The sequence below is a fragment of the Micromys minutus genome (assembly GCF_963924665.1).
Source record: "Micromys minutus genome assembly, chromosome: 16".
Taxonomy (NCBI): domain Eukaryota; kingdom Metazoa; phylum Chordata; class Mammalia; order Rodentia; family Muridae; genus Micromys; species Micromys minutus.
Window position 1 is genome coordinate 48,323,411 of NC_137985.1, and position 24,667 is coordinate 48,348,077.

Genomic DNA, 24,667 nt, shown 5'->3' on the forward strand with positions numbered 1-24,667 from the left:
GTGGGTGAGCGGCCACAGCACATGAAATCCAAGCCCCTGACAGATGCCTGCCTTGGGCACATGCAAACAGCGCAACACGGTCAAGCGCAAACATAGGCGACCGAGGCAACACTGGACATGGAACACGGGATGGGGGACAGGCTGGGGTAATGAGTCCCTAGAGAGAGGCTGATTCCTCCCCACCCCCAGGGGCAGGACAGGAAAAATAAGATTCGTACTTCTTGTAAAATGCCCATTTGCTGGGTACTTTCTTTCTCCTTATGTTGAAAAATAATAAAAAATAAACACACAGGAAAAAAATCTCAAAAAGGAAAGGAATAAAACTCTAAGAAGGCGAATGATGGGGCTAAGAGAAGGCCAGCCACAGGGGCACTGCCTCCTGCTCCTTGGCCTCCTCTCTTCTCAGCCCCTTCAGTGGGTGCCCCAAGCCCTATAGTTAGGTCCATGAGAAAAGATGCCAGGCCTAGGTGGGGTCTCTGGAGGGGCCAAAAGGGACAGGCAGATCAGAGGCAAGAGGCCTACCAGCCCGCTGGGGCTCAGTTCAAGTTCAGGCCCAGCAAGCAGCAGGGCACCGGATCTGTATCTTCCAGGCCCCATCCCTGCAGGCCCACGGCCTAGGCGGCGGCAGAGGTCACAGGTGCAGCTCATGGGTTTTGATGTGCTCCAGCTGCTCTCGAAGCTGCAGAAAGGTGGGCCGCGTGGCAGCATCCAGGTGCCAGCAGTTCTTCATCACCTCGTAGACTGCGGGCGGGCAGCCATCCGGAGCGTCCATCTTATAGCCCTTTTCCACCCGAGGGACGACGTCCTTCAGGGGCTGTGAGAGGTGGTGTGTGAGTTCGGTGCCTCCCAGCAGAAGGGAGCCCTATCCAGAAATCCCTCTCTAAGAAGGGCCTTGAGCCCTGCTTCAGGCCCAGGTCAGGGAATAGCTACTCAGGACAGACCAGAGGGTCTGGGCTCCAGCCAGGGAGGCAGTTCCCATGGGATGCTACACTTGCCTCCCCGCCCTCGGCTTTAGCCACACACTGGCTTCCAGACCCATACTCACAATTCTTGGGTAAGGCACTCGCCCGAAGGAATAGATTTCCCAGAGAAGGATTCCGAAACTCCACACGTCAGATTTGGTGGAAAATTTCTGCCATGTGGATAAGAGAATCAGCAATGGATCCCAGGAAGCTCGGAAGAGGGGGTAACTCCAGGACCCTGGCTCACCTTCTCTCTCAAGGCTTCAGGAGCTGTCCACTTGACGGGCAGTTTGCCTGTGTCCTGAGTGCTGGAAGCTTCCTTAGTGAGGCCAAAGTCACTGACTTTGGCCACATTGTCCTCAGACACCAGCACATTCCGGGCAGCCAAGTCCCGGTGCACAAAATTGTTACCCTCAAGGTATTCCATGGCTTCACAGACGTCTCTGAGGGCAGGACAGCCACATGTCCCTCAGACCGGGGGCTCCCATAGCAGGGCAGGGGGCTCCATCAAGTTCTTACCCCCCACCCAGATTGCACCACTCACAGTGAGAATTTGAGGAGACAGTCTCCACCTAGCACCGAACGACCACGTGATCGAAGATAGTCCACCAAACTCCCCTGTGGATAGGACAGAGAAGGATGGAGGGAAGGGAGAAGGGATACAGTGTTCCTATTATTCAACCCCACAATCTTTGGGAGGCTTATGAGAGAGAAAACTGAGTTCCGAAAAGGTGGCCTAACTTGTTTAAAGCCAGCCAATAAATGACTAGCCAGGCCTGGCACCTTCAGAGCTCAGCAGGGGCAGAGTGAAGGGGCTGTGGGAGGGGCAGGGTGAGACCGAGGAGCACCTACCTTGGCCATGTACTCTGTGACAATGTAGAGACCACCCTTCTCCTCCACAATCACACCCAGTAGCTGGACTAGGTTGCTGTGCCGAAGTTGCCTGTGACAGGGCAGGGTGGTCAGGGGCTCAGTCTGCCCCTCCCCCCACATGTATGCTCGAGCTCCACCCAGGCAGCCTGCCCTTCATGTCTAGCCCAACTCACGTCATGACAGAGGCTTCAGCCAGGAAGGCCTGGGCTGTAGCGTCATTCTTAATGCACTTGACTGCAACTTTGTTGCCTCGGTAATCCCCCAACATCACATCTGTAGGAGAAGCAGGGGCTGTTTCCTGGACTCTTAGGGTTTCCCCCGCCTCACCCCCCAGCCCCCCAGCTCCCTCAACTCACCTCCAAACTCCCCCTTTCCTATCGTCTGTAGCAGCTTCAGTTCCTTCATGTTCAGTGCCCAGCCACCTGGGGACGGGGACCAGGAAGGAGGCATCAGTGAAGTGAACGGCTAATCTGAGGCACTCGAGATGAAAGGCACAGGCTAAACTGTTTTAGATGTGGGTGTGTCTGGGGTTTCCAAGCCTCTAGGGTAAGGGCAGGGGGCCCGGGTGAGGGAAGTGGGAGGTCGGGCATAGTGTGCACTCACTGCGGTAGAATTCATCCTGGGCTGCCACTGTGCCCTCCATGACCTTTGGTTTGATGAGCCGAGTACAGAGTCCGTCGGCATCTGTGGTGTAGTGCTGCAGAGATGGGGCAGGCCCTCAGAACCAGACCCACTAGGCCCCCGTTTTCACTGACTCATGCACTGCTCAGGTCTGACCACCAGAGGGCAGCAGAGGCCAGACTACATAGCCTTGAGCTGCTTTGTGTGGAGAGGGTTCCTCATTTAAAGAAGGGTGGGAATGCCTGTCCATTTCTCACACCACCCTCATTCAGCTACTGGACTCCCAATTGTTACTACAGCTTTGGGCCTCACCAATATCTTAAGGTAGATACCAAAATCTGCCCTGCTCCTATACCAGCCTCTACCAGGGCCAAGGTAAGCCAGAGATGAGTGAGCTTGGAGGAAACCCATAGGTACTGGATGCCAGATTTGGCCTGGCCAGAGCTGGTGGAGCTGGTGTTAGAAACATTAAGGAGCTGTGTGCCTCAGGGACACTGATGGCCGTGTATAATCTAGAGGTTCTGAGTGCTGGAGGAAGTGAGTTCTGGATCAGACAGGCCCCTCAAATGCATAGATGGGGGGGTTCGCTGATCTGAACCTGTGTCCTTATCTATAAAATGGGGATACCACCCTATTTGTGGGCTCTTGGGACACTTTGGGGACAGAACAGCTTTTTCACATAGCTGGTGCTCCACACATGTGAGGAACCAAAGACTCAAAGAAGCTGTCAACATGTCCTGGTCCTCTGCCAGGTGAGCTGGGTCACGGTTTGTACTAAAATGTCCTCAGGCAGACTTAGGCGTGAGTGTGTGAGAAAGAGGGGCCACCCCCAGGCAGGCATGTACCCTGCTCACCTCCACCAACTGCATGAGATTCTCGAAGTACACCTCCTCATCAATGCTCAGCTTGCTCGCGTGATACATGATGCGGTAGTGTTCCACCTTGCCTTCACAGCTCACACACAGTGTGTAGTCCCCGGGGTAGTTGGTGCTTTCCCGCACCAGGAACAGGCCTGTCTCTGGTGGGTAGAGAAGCCGCTCGGCCTGCTCCCGAGTGATCTTGCCATGGAACCAACTGTGGGTGGCAAGGCTGGGGGTCACAAAGGTACTGATCCAGAAGCTTCCTGCCAGCCTCCCGTATACACCTTCCCAGAACTCCCAATCAGCCAAGCATCTGAGGGTGTCATCTTCTTCCCAGGTCCTTTTTCCTTCTGAGTCTGTTAGGTTCAACCTCTGGTCCCATTCCTAACAAGCCTTCACCTACACAGCCCCTTACTTGGGCTGTTTTGCTCTGATGCCTTTCCAGAAAGACCACGGCCATTTCCTCTTTCCCCCAAACCAGGAGAGTGCAGCCCTCTGTCCTCCTGGTACTCACGGCATAAGGCTGAGTTTGGTGCCTGCCTTCACACCCTCACGCTTCTGGACATAGTTGGCTGGGATGATGCCCTCACGACCCACTTTATTTTTGGCTTTGTACCAGTTGGGGTCCTGGAGAGAGAGCAACACAGACACACTCTGAGGCTGCCTCCCTCTGCAGAGGAACCAAACCCAGAAGAAACCCCTGGAGGTGAGAGAGTGAGACAGGCATCGTTGGTCCCATGTACCTTGGTGACGGCCACAATGGTGAGCACATCTCCTTTGCAGAAGGGAAGGTCTTGCTCAGCAGTGCCATGGAAGTTGTACTTGGCAATACATTCTGTACCGGATGGCCAGGCGGCCTACAAGGTAAGGGATGGGTGTATGGGCACAGTCTAGGACCCTTCTCTACCAACCTGCCCGAATGCCCTTGAGACCAAAGTATCTTAGCTGACTTCCATGAACCTGGGGGAGATACCTTCTCTAGAGAATTTCTCAGCTCTTTCAGCCCAAACTCCTCTATAGCCCTCTCTGGGGCCCTGTGCCCAGTAGAGCACACTGGATTTAGTGTTATCCACACAGATCCTGACTGGGATGGAGAGCGGGCCTGGTTTGGAACAAGCTACTCTAAGTACCTACTCTTTGTCCAGCCTGGGGAGGACGGAACACGGGGTTGCTTTATCTGTCCCCACCACAGCCCCATGATACCTGTATTGCCGACATCTTCTGAGATCTGGCGTCCCCGGGCTATAGGAAGGCCGATCTGTTACTTGGTACCATTAGAGCTGTGGGAGAAGAGTCAAGCTGAAGCAGAGTGAGAAGAGACAACCCCCACCCTGAGTGTGATCATCAACTTAGTGCCAGGCCTTTTGACATGTGGGTCCAGGGCTGTTCTATCTAGCCTCAGGTAGAAACGCACAGACTTAGTAGTCCCAGAGAGGTGGCTATCAATCCTGTCTTTGCGGGCCTCACAGGTCCCACAGAATGACCAAGAGGGCCAATGAGGCCTGGAAGACTAGCAGGGAAGGGAGTCCAGGGAAACTCTAAAACTGGGCAGGTGCTATGTGGTCCAGGAACACTTGTCCAGAGGCCTCTGCACTGAAAAATGTCTGTCCTTCCTTTTAAGCAGCCCATGTCTACCAGGAGAGGGGCAGCTGCTCTCCCGTGGTATGCTTTGAAATGATGTAGACAAGGTAGGACAAGAAGTCACAGAAGGGAGTGCCGTTCATCAGTGGCACGACCCACTCAGCCACACTTGGGAGCCAGGCCCAGGAAAGCATGAGCACTGGGCCTCCCTTGGTATCAAGCTCAAAATCTGGCTCAATCAATCCAGGCTTGTCAGGATGGAACTTGGGGAAGGACTGGGCAGAGTGGTTATGGGAGCTCTCTGAGCTCCCTTGCAGGACAGGGTTTTTTTGCTCCATAGCAACCTACTGGCTGTACCCTGAGAGCTGTCCATGCATTCTAGTAAAGTCCCCAAAACACTTTCAAGAGCAATAAGTGTATTTGCACACACGTGTGTCATCACCACTAGCTGTTCAAATACAGCCCCAGGCCCCAGATAACCCCAGAAAGATGCAGAGGTGCTGGGGCTGCTGTTTCCTTTCTGGTGAGAAAACAGAGTCAAGGCCCTTCTGTAATCACACGGTTAGACAGCAGACCCACCTGAGATGGGACAGGTGAGGTCTAGCCTTTACTTTATGACTATGTACATAACCACTGGGACAGGAATTCCTGTGTAAATGCTGTTACACATGCATGAGCATGCACACCTGCACATACACACACATGTAGCAAGCATGGAAGCTAAGCCCTTAAGACTTCAAAAGGTAGGGTGGGAGCTAGGGACCAATCTTCGTGGGTGGTAGTTCCCTAGCATGCTCAAGGCTCTGGGTTCAAACTCTAGAACAAGGTGTGGACCTGTATGTTTTAAATCCATGCGCAATCAAACAAATAAAAATTGATATAAAAAGATGTTTGTTAGAAAGGCAGAGGGAAGAGGGTGAGGCAGAGGGATGGCTAGTTGGAGGCCAGCCTAAGCTATGTTGTTAAAACCTTCTTTTAAAGAATGGCTAGAAAAGGTGACATAGAGAAGCTGAGTATATTAGCTGAGTCGGTAAGAGCACTGGCCGTTCTTCCGGAGACCTGGGCTCACTTTCCAGCACCCACATGGCAGCTTACACCATCTGTAACTTCACTTGCAGGGGATCTGACACCCTCACACTGACACATGCACACAAAATACCAACACATAAATGAATGAATGAATGGAAAAGAACTGGCCTGGGTAGAACCTGCTGAAGCAAGGCAGAACCAATGACTCATTTGGGACTGTGACCTCAACTTGCCTAGCTTATCCCAAGCACCCTTGTCTGCCTGCTGTCCGAGACGGTTCCAGCGGCCCTAGAATGAACATTATAGGGTGGCAAGGAGCTTCCTTGTGAAGAGCTATGGCTGGACCCTGGAGCACGCACTCCCAGAGTCCAGCAGAAGTGAGGGTAGAGTGCAGGTGAAAGTAACTCCCGAGCAAGACCCGGGCCTTGAACCTGGCCTTATCAACATGCCAACCCAGAGGGAATGAACGGACCCTTGGGGCCTCATATCCCAGAAGCAAGCAAGGTTATCAAGCCTGCTGTCTAGACTGAAGCCCAGAGAGTGTAATAGGACCCACCCCCTCACACCCACTATTTCCATGCATGGAAAACCACCTCCCAGGCTCTGTGGATACTATGGAAGAGCTGTGAGCCTCCCTGTTTCATACAAGTGAAAACCAAGGTCCAAGAGGTTGCCTAAGGTCACAAAGCCTGAGCTAGGGTCCCCACTGCAGTTGGCTGAGCCCCAGCCTTAGGGTCCTTCTACTGTAGCTCGCCAGCTCTCCACGCCTCCTCCTCCCTCCCCAAACTCAGAACTCACTGCTGCCACCACAGGAGGGAGCGGAGGCTGGGCAGTTAGTCATCCTTCCAGCTGCCAGTTTGCAAACACTCCTTCCTGGCCTGCAGCTGCCCTGCCACCTCCCTGCTGCCTGGATGCAATAATGAAGATAATCACAGGCCCTGTTTTCTGAGCACTTACTCAGTGTCAGGCCTTATCCTAGGAACCTCACGGCTCGTCCAACCCTAATGACTCTGAGAAACAGAGGGGCTATTATTACCAACCCCATTTTACAGATGAGGCTCCCAAGGAAAGCCTAGAGTACTGTGAGACCTTGCCTGAGGTCACGGCTCCAGTGAGATGTCACATCCTGCTTCAGTCAGACTCCTGAGCTCCTTGGCCAGGGCCCACCTGGTGGCCTCTGCCTTCCATACCTCACATACTCTCAGGGACTGCTGTCTATCTGGGACATTCAGGGCAAAGCGCAGCCATGAGGTAAGGACGTGGGGAGAGGATGGGACAAGGCAGCAGTGGTCAGGGGATGCTGCCTAGAGGGGAAGGCTGCTCAGCCACCAGATCAAGGAAAATCGCATCTCCTCGACTCCATAGCAGCGCTTTCTGGGACTGTTTCTTCATGTACACAACAGCTGGGCGAGAAGCCAGCAGCTCCCAGGGCTGCTGTGACACCTGGGTCACTGCATGCCTTATCAGACATCCTCCAACCTGTCAATCATGGTGAGGTCACCAGGCTAGGATGGCTGAGCGAGCGAGTGGCCTTGCCGTATGGTTTCTCTAGCAAAGTCCTAGGGTAATAGCCAGCATGCCTTAAAGAAGCTACTTACTGAAAGCCACCTCACAAGAAGGTCCTTTGTGAATGACCAAGGCACTCTAGGAAGGTAGTGCAGGACCACTGTTCTAAGAGGAACGCTGCATCCTGATCCTATGACCTCTGGGACGTCCTGAGCTCCTCATATTTGCTGGTTTCAAGCACCATGCCTGTCTCCCTTTCTCACACTTTTTCTCAGATGCCTGAGATCTGCCTACTTATCCTCTCCCTTCACCCAAGGAAGTTATGCAGCCTAGGATACAGCCTAGGTGACTGTACTGCTATACACAAGCAAAAAGCAAAATATAGGGTACCCCTCTTTGTGGTGACAAGAGCTGGGGAGAGAGAGTCCATACTGGGCTACACAGTGATACCTTATCTTAAAAAACCAAAACAACCTTTAAGCCCAGCACCTGGAAGGCAGAGACAGGTGGATCTCCGAGTTCAAGGCCAGCCTGGTCTACAGAAAGAGTTCTGAGAAAGTCAGGGTTATGAGAAACCTTGTTTCAAAAAAACCAAAATGAAACCAACCAACCAACCAACCAAAGACCCAAAAAGCTAGATCAGTGGGTAAAATGTTTTCTGTGAAGACCCAAGTTTGGTCCCAAGCACCTAAATGAATCTGAGTGTCGGTGGCATGTCGTCCAGTGCTGGAAGGCAGGAGCAGGGCTTCTAGAACTTCTTAGCTCAACTGCCTAACCTACCTATAGAGTCCCAGGCTGCAGTGAGAGACCCCATCCCAAGAACAAGGTGAACAGCTCCTGAGGAATGTCACCTGAGTTTTCCCTCTGGCTTTTACACGAATGTGCACATAGGCATACTCACATACAAGTGCACATGTGTTCACACACACACCCGCACACACCAAACTCTCCCAAGTAAAGGATCTGATGCCCATGACAATCCAGCAAACACTGTGTGCAGCTATGTATGGATAACAGGTCAGTAAAGCAAACTGTGAGGCACGTGAGGCCCTGGGTTCTGATCCCCCAAACCCCCAAAATACAATGGCACCTGTGGCCAAGCCTAACAACCCGAGTTTCCTCCCTGGAAGGAGAGAACCAACAACACAAAGTTGTTCTCTGACCTCCAAATTATAGACAATGTGTGTGGTGCACACAAATTATAACAAAAAGGTAAGAGGTAATGCAATGTAAATGTGGCAAAATGTTAAGAACATACATCGGCAAAGTGTCTAACTTATTATTATTTCCACTTTTTGGAGATTTTTGAAACACTCAAACCCAAAAGCAGGCAAATGTACAGGTGACCTATAGTATACTACAACTTCTGGGTGGGGTTTGCTCTATTTTGTGGCTGCTATTGTTGGTGTTTTTGTTTTGCTTGAGAGAGAGAATCTCTACATAGTCCTGGTTATCCCAGAACTCATTATGCAGATCAGGCTGGTCTTCAACTTACTGAAATCCTCCTGCCTCTGCTTCTTGAGTGCTGGGATTAAAGACGTGTGCCGCTGTGCCCAGCTGCTTTTGGATTTTTTTTTTAAAGATTCATTTATTTATTTTATGTATATGTGTACACTGTAGCTGTCCTCAGACACACAGAAGAGGGCATCAGATCCCATTACAGATGGTTGTGAGCCACCATGTGGTTGCTGGGAATTGAACTCAGGACCTCTGGAAGAGCCGTCAGTGTTCTTAACCACTGAGCCATCTCTCCAGCCCTTGGATTTTTGATACAGGTTCTTGTTATATGGTCTAGATTGATTACAAATTCTGAGATCCTCAGTCTCCAGGCCTCGGTTACAGGCAAGCACCCCACACCCAGGTATAAATTGTGTGTCTTAAAATCTTTTATGACATTTTATTTATTTTATATGCATGTGGATGCATGCCCTACAGTACACATGGAAATTGGTTCTCTCTCCTTCCTCTGCGTGGGTCCTGGCCATCAACCCGAGGCAGCCAAGCTCGGTGGCAGGCGTCTTTACCAGCAGAGCCTTCTCCCTACCTCCCAAGTTGTGTTTTATAGAAAACAAATACACAAACCTGAGCTTGGAGATGCCTATGTAGTCTCCGAGAGACACAGAGAAGGCTGCAGAGATGGCTAAGCAGTTAAGAGCAACTGTCCCTCTTGCAGAGGTCCTGGGTTCAGTTTTTAGCACACGTGTGACAGGTACTAAATGTCTGTAACTCCACTTCCAGGGAACCCGACACCCTTTACTGAACTCCACTGACATTAGTCATGCACACAATGCCCATACACATGCAAGTAAAACACTCATACATATAAAATAAATTAAATACCCTTTAAAAACAAATGAAAGAAGTTGCCTCTGGGATGGGATCAAATTAAAGGAAATTTTTTTAATTCTCTATTTCCTTTTTAAAGATCTATTTGTTTATTTTATATATGCGAGTACACTGTTACTCTCTTCAGAAACACCAGAAGAGGGCATCAGATCCCATTATAGATGGTTGTGAGTCACCATGTGGTTGCTGAGATTTGAACTCAGGACCTCTGGAAGAGCAGTCAGTGCTTAACCACTGAGCCATCTCTCTAGCTTATTCTGTATTTCCTGTTTTGACATATACATCAAGACTCGTGCAGTCCAGGCTAACCTCTAGCTCACTAGATAGCCAAAGATAGCTTCAAATTACTGAATCGGCTGTCTGCCACCACACCCAGTTTATCTAGTGCTGGAGACTGAACCCACGACTTGAGGCAGCCCCAACACTGCCAACTGAGCTCTATCCCCAGCTCTCGGTTTTCTTTTAAAGTTACAAACATCTGTATTACCTTCTCCTTTAAAAAATACATTTGAAAATACTTTTGAAAGCCACTTCCACCAGGAACCTTTCCTGGGTTCTCCAGCTGTGCTGGCTGGCCCTGCCTCCAGGGTCTCCCATACCACAGTGCTCATCGGAGGACCTCACTAGCAGTGGCCTATGGTTGAGGTAGAAAGGAAGCTTTGTGTAGATAGAGGAGGGGAGCTAGTCTGACTCATGTCTGCATCGGCAGCATAGGCTGGGCTGAGAGCTGTTGCTCGGTAATGAGGAATGAATGAATGAATGGGAAAAGACAGACAGAAAGGAAAAGCCTGTCTGCTTACAGCACACTAGGTCCTGCAACCAATACGACTATATTTAACCCCAGAGGGTCAGCAGCTGCTACCCACCCCCACAAAGCTAGAGGACAGGGGCTTGGGATTGTGGCAGGACCAACATTTCTGTCCGACTTCCTGCCCTAAACTCTGCTCCCAGCAGTCCTTGTGCTGGGGTCCAGGGAACAGGCTGGGCATTGTGCCCAAGCGCTGAGGTCAGTGGCTGCAGCCTCAGGCAGGCCTTTCTTGGGAGCCCAGGCTGTCCAGGAGGGGACATAAGTGGGGGGGATGTAGGAGCCTAGACACTCCCAGGCTGCCCTTTTCTTGCCCTAGAGGCAGCTGCAGACCCCAGAACTAAGCACGTGCAGAGGGCTAGGGTAGGTCAAAAGATTCTAGCCCTACCCCCTCACCAAAACTCCACTGCTTAATGGGGCGTGGGAGCTTTCAGAAACTGTTTACACGCAGCTAAAAATACCCACTGAAAAGGGAAGTGTACCAGCGACCTGGGGGGGACTGGCGCTAAGGCCCACAGAGACTCTGGTCCTGCTATAAACCCAGCTGTACTGTCTGTAGACACACACGCACACACACGCGCGCACACACACACACACACACACACACACACACACACACACACACACACAGGCAAAACCACCTGTGGCAGCAGGAAGGTCTCTGTACCTCATGTCATGCCTGATGGTCAGGTTGGGCAGGAGGAGGAAGGCCCAAGAGACTTTTGTCGTTGAGATCTAAGAACCTGATTCAGCCTCGCCTCTGTGACCAGCCTATTGAGATACTGAGGATTCCAACAAAATATACTCCAAGCTCCTGTTTTCCTGAGTGCGGAATGGCCAATCAGCCAGTTGTCCCCGTGCCTCAGAAAGCTGAGGTGTTTCGGTATAACTTAGTGGTCAAGCATGTGCATAGTATGCTCCCAACCCTGCCTTGTTCTACCCCAGTGCCCGAAAACAGCTGAGGAGAGACAGGTTTACCCAGCAGCTTGCAGGAACGAGGTGAGCTAGAAAAGACGGGAAAAGGGGCACCTAGAACAGGCCAGGGTTAAAACTTATATAGAATTATTGAGGGGTTCGATCAAGGCTGCCAGAGGAAGTCTCCTACATGTCTAGGGCAGACAGGGGCAAAGGTGAAGTTGCAGTCTTGGGCACACCCCCTCTCAGGGCAGAGCACCTGAAGAGGGCAGTCAGCCAGCAGCAGAGCTGGTTTGGTGGCTATGGTCAGCCCCACCCCTGGTCCTGCATAATGCTCTCAGGCTGATAGCACTGTCACCCAGCCTCACACTGAGCAGAGGGCTGGGGGGGTTCCCCACTAACCCAGCAGTTCACACAGGCCCTCAGCACCCCCACACACAGGCACCCCGAAAGGTCTGAAAGCACAGACCTGTGGAGCGCTCAGAGCTCTGGGCAGCAGGGGCTAGAAAGATGCCTAGCTTGGGTTCTGGGGCATGCCGCCCCAGCCTCATCCTCGCTCAGCCATCAGACTGAAAAATGTTAAAGAACCAAATTATGGCAACTCACTGGGGCTCAGCGAGACCGGAAATCCTGTCTGGAAGTTTAGGAGCAGTAGGGGGTGAGTGAAGAGGAGGATAACGTTGGGGGGGGGGCCCTCCTCCCCAGGGTACACTGTGGCTTGAGGCTGCCACTCCTGGCCCAGAAAGGTTTCTAATTACCACTCAGGAGCCTAATTACTTACATGCACTGGGCCTCTGGGCCTCCACATCTCCCCAGGGTCCTACCCCAGGCCCCTGTTCCCCCACCCCTTAGTGGAAGGGCCATGTCTATGCATTTTCTTTTTCCTGTATTTACATACAGCTTCCTCACTAACCTCTAACAACCCCTTAGAGTCATGTAGTGGCTTTGTTTCACAACCCACACCCCCAAAGTCTCCTAGCCACATTACCAGAGAGACTGAGGCGAGAGATAAAGGGGAGACTGAGGCCCAGGGGATAAAAGAATGGTCTAGAACTCTGTGTGGCTGATTTCTGGTCCCCAGCACTTGAGACAGAGGCTGGTGAATCTCTGTGATGTGAAGCAAGAACGGTCTACAAAGTATGACCCTGCCTCGGAAAAACAAAAGCAACCAAGGAACCAACAGAACAGGCACAGCAGAGTACACAGCGGAAGGGGTACCCCGACACTAGGGGAAGGGGGTACCCTGACACTAGCAGGATCAACAGCAAATGGGAACAGATAAGCAGCAGCCTGCTGCTCTAACACGGTTCAAGGCCCTGGATCAGCTACTTACACCTCCCCTCCCACCACAAACCCTAGTAGATCCCTGCTAGACAGGGGAGGACGCAAGCTTGCCATCAGCCTCCAAGTGCTAGAATAGGGACTTAAGCTTAGTTATGCTGGAACCTAGGTCAGCAGACTTCTCCAAGTTTTCCCTGGCAGGATCATATGATGTCCCGAAAGGACAGAACAGGAATGCTAGGGGCACCTGACTACTCACATTATGTCCCTCTTGCTCCAGCAAGTTGAGGTACACCCGTGCTCTCCTCGGGCGGTCTACATATCCTGCCTTTGCGGACAGATCAGGACATCATGGAGAGCCTCACAGAAGAACCCAGAGAAGGCAGCAACCTCTAAGAGGACACAATCCCTGAACCCTTTTCTAAATTTCTAGCCCTTCAAATACTTTTCACAAGCTCTACTCTCCCTCCAAGAAGTCCTCCAGGCTGTCCTAGCGCATGCAGATCCTAGCAGTTTTGCAGGAGGGGAAACCACTGGCTTGTCCTGCCAGGCTTCCCCAAGCCCAGCTTCCTGTGTGGCCAGTGATGGAGTTCATCCATCCTCCTTCCCTGCAGTGTGCACATCACAAGCTGCAATGCCTCGAGGCTGGGTGAGGACCAGGTGCCAGGCTGGGCTGGGCTGAAGAGCAGTAGCCAGGATGTACGGGTCGGATGACACCCAGGTTTCGCCCGCCCACAAGCCTTCCAACCATGCAGAACCCAGGGCAGCCAGGGAGCGCCTAGCAGCTCTTCTGCTGGGTTTGCAGACCACGGAAGAGAGGCGGAGGGAAGCTGCGGTTGGAGGGTGTGCACTAGTGTGCTGTCCTTCTCACAGAACCAGGAAGAGAGAGCAGGCAAAAACAGGGTAGGCGGAGCTGTGTGGGGCCTCCACTATGGTGAGCTCCCAGCTAGTCCAGGGCAAGTCAATTCAAATTCACTCAATGAGCCTCAGTTTCCTCGTGGGAAAAATGGGATTTTCTCTCTCATCCTCCACCCAATTCATGTACTCTACAAGCAATGGGTGCTGCAGGTACGTCATGCCCAATAAGAGAGCATCCCCACTTCCCCCAATCCTCGGAGCACTCCTGACCATGGGGATTGGGACTCAGTCACCCAAACCCAGTCTCTCCCTGTTCACATCTTCCCTCAGCCATGCAGGGAGCACACAAGCTCTCCCTTCTCCGGCTCTTTATTTTTAGGCCTGAATTTGACTTTAATCATTACTTAGCGGATTCTATTTCAAGCCCTTGGATGAAGGGACCCAGAAGAGAGAAGGGAGGCAGTGCTCCCCGCTGGGTTTAGCTCCCTGCTGCTCCTCCACCCATCCTGTCCCTATCCAAGGGCGGGGGAACCGAGAAACACCCAAAGGCCAGCATCTTGGGTAAGACCCAACCCTGTGACCTCATCCCACTGAAGCTATGGGACAAGAGGGTAATAGTAATGCCTACTTTCATGCCACCAGTACCAGAAAGAGAAAGAGACAGACAGACAGACAGAATGTATGTGTCAAAGTCTGTTAGTCAGGGTCTCCAGCTACAAGCCTGAGAGACTTCAGCACCGAAATGGTCACGTCAGCATTCCTCACCTAGGTTAGTTCTGGGCCACCCTAGTCAATCAGGGCAACAGTCTTTTGGACCCAGGGTGTGCCAAACAGAGATTGGTTTCTTCTCACTGCCCATGTCACAGAGAGACACCCCCAGGTTAGATCTGCAAAGGAGGACACTAACTCATAAGCCTACTTTCTAACTCTCAGGTGCAAGGCTCCGGAATCCAATCTTTCCCTTCCCTGGTCACTGGAGAAAACTGGGGCTGGCTTGACCAACTCTGGCTCAGCCTGAGGAAACAGCCATGCAGAATCTGAGGCAAAGGGTCCCTTGACTCTGGGTTTGGTGGTCTGTAATCTTAAGGCTCTGGAGACTGAAGCAGGAGGATCTTGAGTTCAAGGCCCGGTAGTGAGAACCAGTGTGTGTCCGTGCTGGGAATCAACAGTAGTAGGTAGCTTATTCCCAACTCCAAGGCTGTGGAAGGGGAATGGGTGGGGTCAGGCCTTGGACAGCAACTAGCAGCCAATCTTCTCAAGGCCAGCCCCATGCCCTGGGGCAGCATATCACGTGGTAAAGGAAAAGGGGTGGGCACAGCACAGGCAGACATAGCAGCCTAGAATCCATGGCCAGAGGTTTTCAGAGGGTCTGGGACATCTTACCAAGGATGGGTGAAACGGTCATTCGTTCTGGGGCCCGGGGCTCAGGCATCTTCCATTCTGAGGCAGATACACTAGCCACTGTCCCATGCTCTCTCCAGCCTCTTAGTGGGTTCGTTAGTTCAGTGTCCTCTGAGGTACAAGGATCACTGTTCCTTTTAGCTAGGTTCAGGGAACAGTGGTATGGCTGGGCCTGGAACCCACATACTTAGCTGCTAAACTGCCTGCTTTCTACTAGCTGCTTGTAGGGTGTGTAGTAACAGCCCACAAGCCTGACAGATGGAGCTCGGCACACTCGGAGAAGGTTTGGTGACGAAGCAGCAGCAGAGCTCCTGGAAATACCCTGAAGCTTTGCAGAGGCAGTTACCAGGGCAGGTAGCTCAGGAAATGCCCAGGAACACAGTAGTAAGTGGGGAGAAAAGTGGAGGCACACACATTTAAATGCTAACAGCAGCAAAGGAAGAGAAACAGGGCTCTAACGTGCCTGCCGACAGGCCCTGGCTGGCAGATAGTGGGTACTCTTGTTTTGTTTTCTAAGATTTCTGGGGCTTGTTTTCTTCCTTCCTTCCTTTTTAAAGATGGAATCTCCGTCTGAAGCCCATGCTGGCCTTGAACTTGGAATCCCTCCTGCCTCGGCCTCCCTACTGCTAGGATTACAGCTGCATGCCAGCACATACGGCCCTCACTGCTTTCTAAATAGTAAGATCAATACACACAGAGTTTTCGTGTGAATTCAGACCAACCTTCCAGGTCCTGCCCGTCAGCTCTGGCCCAGGTACTCAGGACTTTTCTACTATGGAGCACCAAGTCCCATCTGGGACACTCTCTCAGACACGAGAAGGTATCTCTCTACGTCCTTTTCCAGACTCAACATCTCTGTTCCTTGACTGTTACATGTCAAGGCTTTGAAATTCTTCAAAAGATGGGCCTAAATGGTCCTACCATTCCCTGGGGATCCAGGAGGATTATTGGGGAAGTTCAGTCATACTATGGGTGTCTGGCTTCTATCCCTACCTGTACTCGAATTAAGGAAGCAGGAATCTTCCCCTGACCAACACTTGCTGTGGGCCTCTCCATGTGGACTAGCCTCTAAAAGCAGTGCCCTGTGGTGGGGAGGGAATCTGCTCCCTGGTCTTCTCCTTGTTCCCATCCCAACACAGAAAGACTAGGCCCCTTCTGATAGGGGGAAATTAGTTGGCCAAATGAAACTCACAGCCTCCAACATGTGCTAGCCCAAATGAAGCCGCTTTCTAAAAGGCCTCTGGACTGTGGCCACACCCTTGCAGCTAAGTTGGTAAGAAGCATCCAGCCATATCAGGCCTAGCCACAACCCCTGAGGCTGGACAGAAGTTCGGGTTAGGCACAAGGCAATGTGAGTATAGACCCCCCCCCCCCCCCCCAGTGCATCTTAGAACAATGGGAAAATACTTAAGCAAGGGCAGGAGCCTGAGAACGGGACAAAAACAGCCTGTGGCTCCAAGGGGCCTGAACAGAGCTAAGCATCCTGAAGGGTTCCCGACTGCCAACCTTACTGCCTCTGGCCTGATCCTGTTGTGGCCACTGCTGAGATCCCACGACATCAGGGTACAGGGAAGAAACAAGCCCCAAGTGTCTACATTCCCCTGATACTTTCAGGCCAAGGCTGTGTCCCTCTCTGCCTATGCTGACCCTGTTCAGTGTCTATTTGAGCCGTTTGGGAAATGTGGGGAAGGCAGGGTCAGGATTAACTACCAGGCTGTTTCAAAACTGCCTAGAACCAGGCTTCTGTACACACCACACCACACCACACAGATGGCCCACACCAGTAGGAGCCAGCCCCGATACCAAGGGGAAGTCTTATAAGCAATACTTATGATGTCTTAGCCCCTAAGAAGACAGATAGCAAAGGCCCGGAAGCCCTTTCCCTCTTCTCTAGCCCTCTGCAGGGGAACACGTGCTCGGGCTGGAGACGCCAGTGTCCCCGGTCGGTACACAGTGGGTCTGGTTCCCCTTCACCTATAACCATCCATTGCTGCACAAGTGGGAATGAAAGAGAGCCGGCCTCCCTCCACCAAAAGCCTGGAATATGACCTGCCCCTTGGGCCTCAGTTCCCTGCAGTACAAAATGATCAAAAAAAAAAAAAAAAAAAAAAAGAGCTCCTACTTAAGCTCCCAAGATCCAGTGACTGGACACACCCCTTCCAAATAACTGGTGTGGGTCCTGAGAAGCCTGGGAAAATGGACTGAGGATGCTGGGGGGAGGGGGTATGGTAGTAATGCCCAGTTGTCACCTCTACGCAGACTGGAAGCCCTGCCCAGTTTCTCCACCCAAGGGTCAGAGGTCTCTAGATTTAAGCCTGGTCCTCCGGCAGGCCAAGGGTGACAGGCTTAGTTCAAGGACCCGGACTTGTATCAGGGATAAAGGGAGATGGCATGGCCCTGGGCTGTTTGGAGCCAGCAGAACCTCAGTGCAGGACTGAAGAAGAGTTCTGAACCAAGCAAGCTAGGGTACCTTCAGGGAAGCCCTGAACAGGAAAGGGCAAACTCCCGGAGTCCGGCCCATACTGCTTCTCTTCCTCCGGGGTTCAGCCACTTCCCACTCTGTGCTCCACACGGGAGTTGGGGGGTGGGAAGGTAAGACTCAGCTGACCTAAGCCAAGTCTCTTGTGGTGCAGGGTAGTACCTCCCTCGTGGCTCCTTCCCAGTAGTGTTCTGACAGTGATTCCCGGGAGAATTCGAACCCGTTTAGGGAAGGGGGGGGATGGGTGTGGGCGCGGCGGCGGTGGCTACAGCGGCGGGACAAGCGACCTCCTCCTCCCTTCTAGGGGGCATTCGGACACCCACCTCCTTCGGGGCTGCCAAGCACTCACCTCTCTGGGGGCACTGCGGTCCAGGCCTCCTCACTGCGGGCTGCATCAGTGGCCTGCAGGACAGTCCATGCGGCCAAGGGGGAGGGGAGGGGCGCAGGGGTCCCCAGGGGGTGCGGTACAAAGAGGTGTAAGGATGCGAAAAGAGAGGGAGGAAGGACGGCCAGACAGGCAGGGGGACTGCCGCGCAGCACCAGGCGGGGAGGGAAGAAAGGCGGGGGAAGGGGGCGGGAGGGAGTCGGGGGGAGGAAACAATGTAGCCGGCGCGGCCCCGGCAGAGTTCCGCTTCCGAACACTGCCACCGAGGTTCGGTTTGGGGACTTCGCGCGGGCCGCCGGGGGCCGCCCCGGGCGTTCGATCGCGGCCCGCGGGGCTTGCCTGAGCCCCACACCCCGGAGGCTGGGCGGCCGGAGGCTGGCCAGGCGGGAGGGACGGCTGGCCCGGGGACGGCCCCGACGGCGGCGCGGCCGGGGCTGGCCCTGCTCGTACCCCACCCCGGTGTGACCCCCCGGGGCGGGCGCGGGGTGGAGCGGGAGCACAAGAAAAGCAGCAGGCTCGGCGGCGGCCGCCAACCTCAGCTCGCCCGGGCTCCGATGGGAAGAAGCTCGCAGGCCTGGTGAGAGGAAGCGCGGCCCGGATCCTCCGCCCGCTGCGGCGCGCCTGCGCGAGGGGGCCTGCCCGGCGCGCAGCGGGGCGTGGGTCGGCGCCCTCTGCTGGGCCTTGCAGGAAATGCAGGGGGTGTGTCCGCGCCGACGCCCTGCCCCCAGTTGCTGGCCTTCGCGAAGGCTCCCGAAGGTCCTTTCAGAGGGCCACCAGCATGCTAGAGCAAACTTCTCAGCCTTCTCCAGGCTAGGTCTCGACTCTTCTGTGACAGTAAGCATGCATTTACACCGCCCCTGCTCTGTAGTCGGCCGTCTCCTTCTTCCTCTTCTTCTTCTTTCTCTTCCTCCTCCTCTTCCTCCTTTGTAGTTTTTTGTTTGTTTCTTTTGTTTTTCCGAGACAGGGTCTCACTATGAAGTTCCGGAACTCGCTCGGTAGACCAGGCTGGCCTGGAACTCATAGAGAGCTGCCTGCTCCTTCCTCCCTAGTGCTAGAATTAAGGGTGTGTATCACCATTGCCCAGCACGAGTCTACTTCTTAAAACCTCTATTTCTGTCAAATTCTTGTTAGGGGTTGACTCAAAAAAAAAAAATTGTCACAAAGAACAAATTGGTAAAAAATGAAAAAAAAAAAGTGTACAAGGTCACAGGAAACAGGAAAGAAAGGTACATGGGTTGAGTTCCTGGAGCTGAAAAGGCCGCAGGGAGCATCCGAGGCTTGACTTACACTGTGGGTAGGAAAGCAGTCAGAGATGCTGTCCTGTAAGCTACAGGGACAAAAGAACCCAGGAACCTCTTGGAACTCTCTTGGACTTTATTTTCAGCTTAAAAGCAATAAGGAAGTTGTTATTGGCTGTGTAATGTTGGACAAGTTACCTAATTGCTGTCTGTCCTACTGCATTGTGATTTGGTAAAATGAGCAAAAAAAAAAAAAAGTAATACCACCGACTTTGTAAGGTTTTGTGGAGAGGAAATGAGTTAATAGGTTTGGAGTGCTTGGTGTGCAGTGGCACGTGGTGAGTCCTCAATTAAACACGGGCTGTTATTATAAACCATTGTTAATGAGGACCCAGGATCCTCCCCGAGCAATTTGCTCTTCGCTACAGGAGCAAGCAGTGTTCAGGCAGGAGAGGGGTGCAGAATGGAAGCACAGCGGCTGGAGAGAAACCACAGAGTTCACTGGAGGTGTGAGGTGTAGGAGCACTTTCTAAGGACCAGGACTGAAAGAAGCAGCTCGTTTAGGAGCAGGAAATGGGGAATCTTCAGATGGGAGAAGAGATGCTGGAAGGTAATGTAATAACTGAGGGACAGAAAGGGACAGGAAAGGGTTCTGTGAGAGACAAGGTTGCAGCTTGCAAATAACTTAAAATGTTAGGAGCAGGAGCTGGATATGCTCAGCCCCCACCCCCAGAGTACAGGTTGACCTGCTGACCCAGCATGCCTCATACCAGTTTGCTTACAAGGAACCGGTTCTTTAGGGATACCTTGGTGGAAACATCTAGTAGATCTCAGAGTTAGGTGTGACACAGAGGGGGAAAAAAAACAACCCAACCCAGATATTTGAGGATCGAATCTCAAGGTTACATCTCAAGACATGTGTGGCTTTGAACTAGTTACCTAAGGTCTCTGAACCGTTTCCTCTTCTGTGAGACCAGACTGAGAGCCTCTTCATGAGAGATGGTGCAGATTCAGCAAGATAACAGGACAGGGGTGGTGGTGGTGGTGGTGGTGTGTGTGTGTGTGTGTGTGTGTGTGTGTGTGTGTCAGGCTTCACTTTCTTTCCTTTGAGGTCAAGATGGTATGATAATATGGCCCCAGTTGGGGGTTGCTGCTGCTGCTCAGCCTGAAGGAAAGGGCTTTAGCAACCTGCAAAGCCTTCTGGGAGGGAGAGACTGACATCTCCACTGTCTGATAAAAGGTGGTGGGAGGCTGTGGAGATTTGGGGTGTGGAATACCTGAGTAAATATCTAAATTTAACTCCAGTTTTACCACCAATACATCTTCTGTTACCCACAAACACTACCCCCTTAGTTTGCTGGTGCCCAGAATGTGAACTTTGGAATCAAATAAACCTGTATTTGAATTCTGGCTCCACCTCTTCTCCGCAAAGTGAGAGAGAGAGAAAAAATAACCTTTTTGAATTCTGGGCATTGGGAATCAAAGCCTGGATCGTGTAAGGACCAGCTCACATTCAAGTTCATGATTCATGAACTCAATTCCCTCTCAAAAAACATGGAACCTCTCTGAGACCTGCATGCTGGAAATGAGCCGAGGGATGGAGGGAGACACCATGGTTCTTGTCCTAAACAGAACAGAGAAAACCAGTCTGATCAGCCACAGCTTATGAAGGCTCTGAATACTCAATGGACATAACCAAAATGTCAGCTTCTGGATTCAGGAAAGGACTACTCAAGAATGCAGCTTAGACAGAGAACCCCTGTCTCAGGGGTCGGGGCACGCAACTTTGGCTGAGCTGAGCCTGAATTGCCTGTAATAGATGAATATGTCGGGACAGCACTGGAGACTTACACTCTCAGGCTGGGCTTCTCTGGTCCTTGGTCCTTGGGTGGTGGGGCTAACCCCAGGGAGTTGTAGGAAGGGGAGAGCAGTGTGGGGGAGGGGCAGGATGGCCAAGGGCTCTGGCACACTGAAGTGCTCAGTGGCTCAAGAACAGCCAGAAGGCTGAGATGGTGAGTGAGAAGGAGAAGGCCATGAGGAGGAGGCGGCCTCGGAGATTGGGGGGAGGGGTTTGAAAACAGGGATCAGGGACACATTCTGGTTTTGGGTTACATTGTGTGAGTAATCAGGAGCCATTGAAAACTTTAAGCAGGGGCCTGACAAAGGAAGAGAAAAGGTTAGACCTCAATGAGATGGCTCAGTAGGTAACAAGCACTTCCAAAGCCCAAAAATGAAATGTGGATGTCATTCCTGAAACTCACAACAGGAGAGAACAGACACCTTTGACTTCCACAGGCACACCCTAGAACTGGTAAACAACAATAGCAACAACAACAACAACAACAACAACACACACACACACACACTTTTAAGAATTCCAGTAACCAGTTGTGTCATTAATTAAGGTTCAGGGTGTAGCTTAGTTGGTACAGTGGTGGCTTAGCCCTGAGTTCCATCTTCAGACAGCATAAAGTGGCCACGGTGGTCTGTACCTGGCATCCCAGAATTGGGATGTTCAGACAGAAGGATAAGAAATTCAAGCTCATCCTTGACTGTGTAGAAACTCTGTGGCCAGTTTAGGCTCCATGAGACCCTATCATGAAACCAAACCGAACCCAAAGCCCAGCAAAAGACACACAGTGTGGTCCTCGCGCTGAGGAGGCTGTGGGTCCTCCAGAAGCACTGGGTCTGCAGAAGCGTAGACAAACTGTGTCTAGGGGGAACTTCCTCTGAGGGGAATGCGTATGCAGCATGGCCTATGATGTCTGGTGTCACCCATCTCCCGGGAGATGGAGGGGTTCTCCGGAGGGAGAACTCAGCGAGTTAGGGCTGGGGACAGAGACAGAGATGAGAAAACACTGAAGATCGCAACTTTGGTTGAGCCAAGTCTGAGTTGTCTCTAACATAGGCTATATTAAGTCAGGATTTAAGACTCATGTGCACAGGCTGGGCCACTCACTCTTTGGCCGTGGGGCTACTCCAAGAGAGTGGAGTAAGAGGAAGGCTAGAGAGGGGCTGGGTGAAGGGAAGGGAAAAGCAGGGTGATGGAGCTGAAGGCTTATGGCAGCATTTGGGGAAAGGGACCAGATGGCCCAGCTACATGCAGAGCTGGGTGGGGGGTCCAGAGCTCTAGCACTTTTGACTGGAGTCTGTTCCCATGGTTCCCTGGCAGGGAAGGGCCGCTGCTCCTTCTCTTCCCCTCCCCCAGCTTTTATGTTCAGAGATGATAGTTTAGAGAAGCTAGTGTGAAGTAGCTTGAAACTCAGCCACTCTGGGTGTCCCCCAGGGCAGAAAACAGGAAGCCAAGATTAAAGGCAGATTTCCAGCAAAGTCTCTTACTTCCGGCAGAGCAGGTGGCCCCCCCCAACCCCCCTCCCGTGCAAGGCGGCTGGGCTGTGAGCTGACTGCAGAGGGGCTGGGCTGACCTCTCTTGAGGTGGGAATGACAGGCACCTGCCTCGACTGCGGCTACCTCTGCAGCTCTGTTCCTTGGGCTTCACCTGACATCACATCAGCAAGGGCTGTGACTAATCAGCTTCATGCACAGCCTAATGAGGATAAAGACAGGACAAAGGACACAGCAGTGCAGCTCCTGGGAGGTAGAGGGACCAAGAGGAAGGACATAGGCTCCAGAGTGGCTCAGTCTTGCTGTGAACCCCACCTCCCTGCTCTGGGGTCTCACCAAGTTGGAGAAGTTAGGCTGAAAGGCAGGAGTGGTGGAACAAAGACTGGGCCAGTGCGGAGGCCCCAAGTCTGCAGGAAAGGACAGAATCCAGGAGAAGGCAAAGTGGCCACAGTGGCTTGCCTCTGTCCCATCAATGCCTGGGTCTACTTGGCTGATGTTCACCTCTGCCAAAGAAGCCAGGACCCTGAGGCGGGTCTCCTGGTAACTGCTTCCATTTATGAGAGACATTTTCTGGAAACTCCAAGTAAAGGGCTGCACTGTTCACTCGGAGGCCAGGCTTACAGCTTCCAGATGACCCTCCCCACACTGTGCTGCAGAGTACCCCAGCACTTCCTACCCTCCAACACTGCCACTGGGAGGAAGGGCACATGCCTGAATCCAGAGATGTCACACTATAAACTTCCCTCTAGAGACTGGGTGAGTCCGTCATGAGCATCAAGAGCCTCAAGAGACCCAGGTTCTGAGGATGGACCTTACTTTTGACTTTGAGTTTGTCTTTCTACTCTGGGCCTCAGTTTTCCCACCTGCGTATTTAAGGATTAGACTTGGTGGTCTGCAGTTCTGACTCCTCATTCACAAGTGGAGGCTGCCAGTTACCTACAGCATCTCTCCCCCAGAGAACAACGGACCTCTTGTTTTATTTATTTTGCATCAGCATCTGTTCATACCTGATCATTGATTGATACCACTGCTTAACATTACTTTATGTAATTTTGAGACAGGCTCTTATGCATGTCAGATTGGTCTTGAATGCTCTCTCTATGTTACTGGGTACATCCTTGAATTTCTGATCTTCCTACCCCTACCTCCCAAGGGCCTGGATTACAGGTATTGGTCTCTATGCCCATTGTGGTCTCTCCTGCGTGAGAGTCACATCCCCAGCCCAGCACTTAGCTTTTTCTGGGTGAATCTCCTGATGTAGTATTATTACTAGACCCATTTTCCAGAAAAGGAAGCTGAAAAGAGATAAACTCAGTTGGTCATCAGATCTCTGGTAGAGAGGAAGGACCCAGGATGACGTTCTTGAAGTTCTATTTTAACAGCTTCCTGGTTACGGTGCTGGCTTTTCCCCTGCCTGGCTATGTGACCTTTCAATTTAAGTTTTTGCAAAATAGGGGATGAAACCCAGGCTCTTTTGCATGCTAGTCATGTGCTCTGCTTCTGAGCCATACCCCTAGGCCAACACCGAGCCTTAAAAATATATATACATTTATTCGTTTATTTTTAGAGGTGGGAGGAGAGGGATTTGAGTGAATAACTTTTGAGAGTTGGTTCTTCTACCATGTGTGTCCCAGGGATAGAATTCAATAACAACACTTGGCAGCAAGCCCCTTTGCCCTCCAAGCCCTCTTGCTGGCCCAACAGTGCGCCTTTCTGAGCCTTAGAGACCTGTTTCTGAAGATGTGAAAACGGCTGCTCAGAGAAGACTGGTGGAGTGTGGCTTAGCCCGGGTGTTTTGGCACTCACTGGCTATTAGATGACTCTCTCTCTCTCTCTCTCTCTCTCTCTCTCTCTCTGTAGCCTGGCTCTCCCCTGCAGTCCTCTCTGGGATCTGCTGGCCTCTGCAGGGTGGGGCCAGGGCTTTTGTTGTTGGACCCACAGTGCCATAATAACTGAGGAGCCGAGAAAGCCTCCAAACACCCTGGCAGTTAGAACTCCCCACAGCATCTGGCTCCCCGCGTCTCACTCCCAAAGCCACATGCAGGTTAGTACTCACCGCTGCATGCTGTCCTGAGGCCCCAGCTTCTGGGTGTCCTTTTTTATGATGGACTCACTCCACCCAGAGATCCACAGGCTCTGCCTGTTGATTAGAAGAAGCCTCTTAGCTGCTTGCTGATCTAAC

At 52.2% G+C, this 24,667-nt stretch overlaps 1 protein-coding gene across 2 annotated transcripts; it reads right to left on the reverse strand.

Annotated features, from left to right (window-relative positions):
- Nucleotides 1-24,667, reverse strand: CSK (C-terminal Src kinase). 2 transcript variants are annotated; one of them, XM_080930408.1, is made up of 13 exons: nucleotides 24,542-24,667; nucleotides 4,520-4,596; nucleotides 4,060-4,173; nucleotides 3,831-3,943; nucleotides 3,311-3,530; nucleotides 2,439-2,532; nucleotides 2,192-2,257; nucleotides 2,009-2,108; nucleotides 1,815-1,905; nucleotides 1,507-1,580; nucleotides 1,210-1,405; nucleotides 1,046-1,132; nucleotides 1-814 (listed from the first exon to the last, which is right to left on the reverse strand). In XM_080930408.1, the coding sequence occupies exons 2-13, from the start codon at nucleotides 4,532-4,534 to the stop codon at nucleotides 632-634; spliced, it is 1,353 nt and encodes a 450-aa protein (XP_080786534.1). In that variant the 5' UTR covers nucleotides 4,535-4,596; nucleotides 24,542-24,667; the 3' UTR covers nucleotides 1-631. The 2 variants fall into 2 exon arrangements, with proteins under 2 accessions (XP_080786534.1, XP_080786533.1); XM_080930407.1 differs by lacking the exon at nucleotides 24,542-24,667 and adding an exon at nucleotides 17,867-18,494.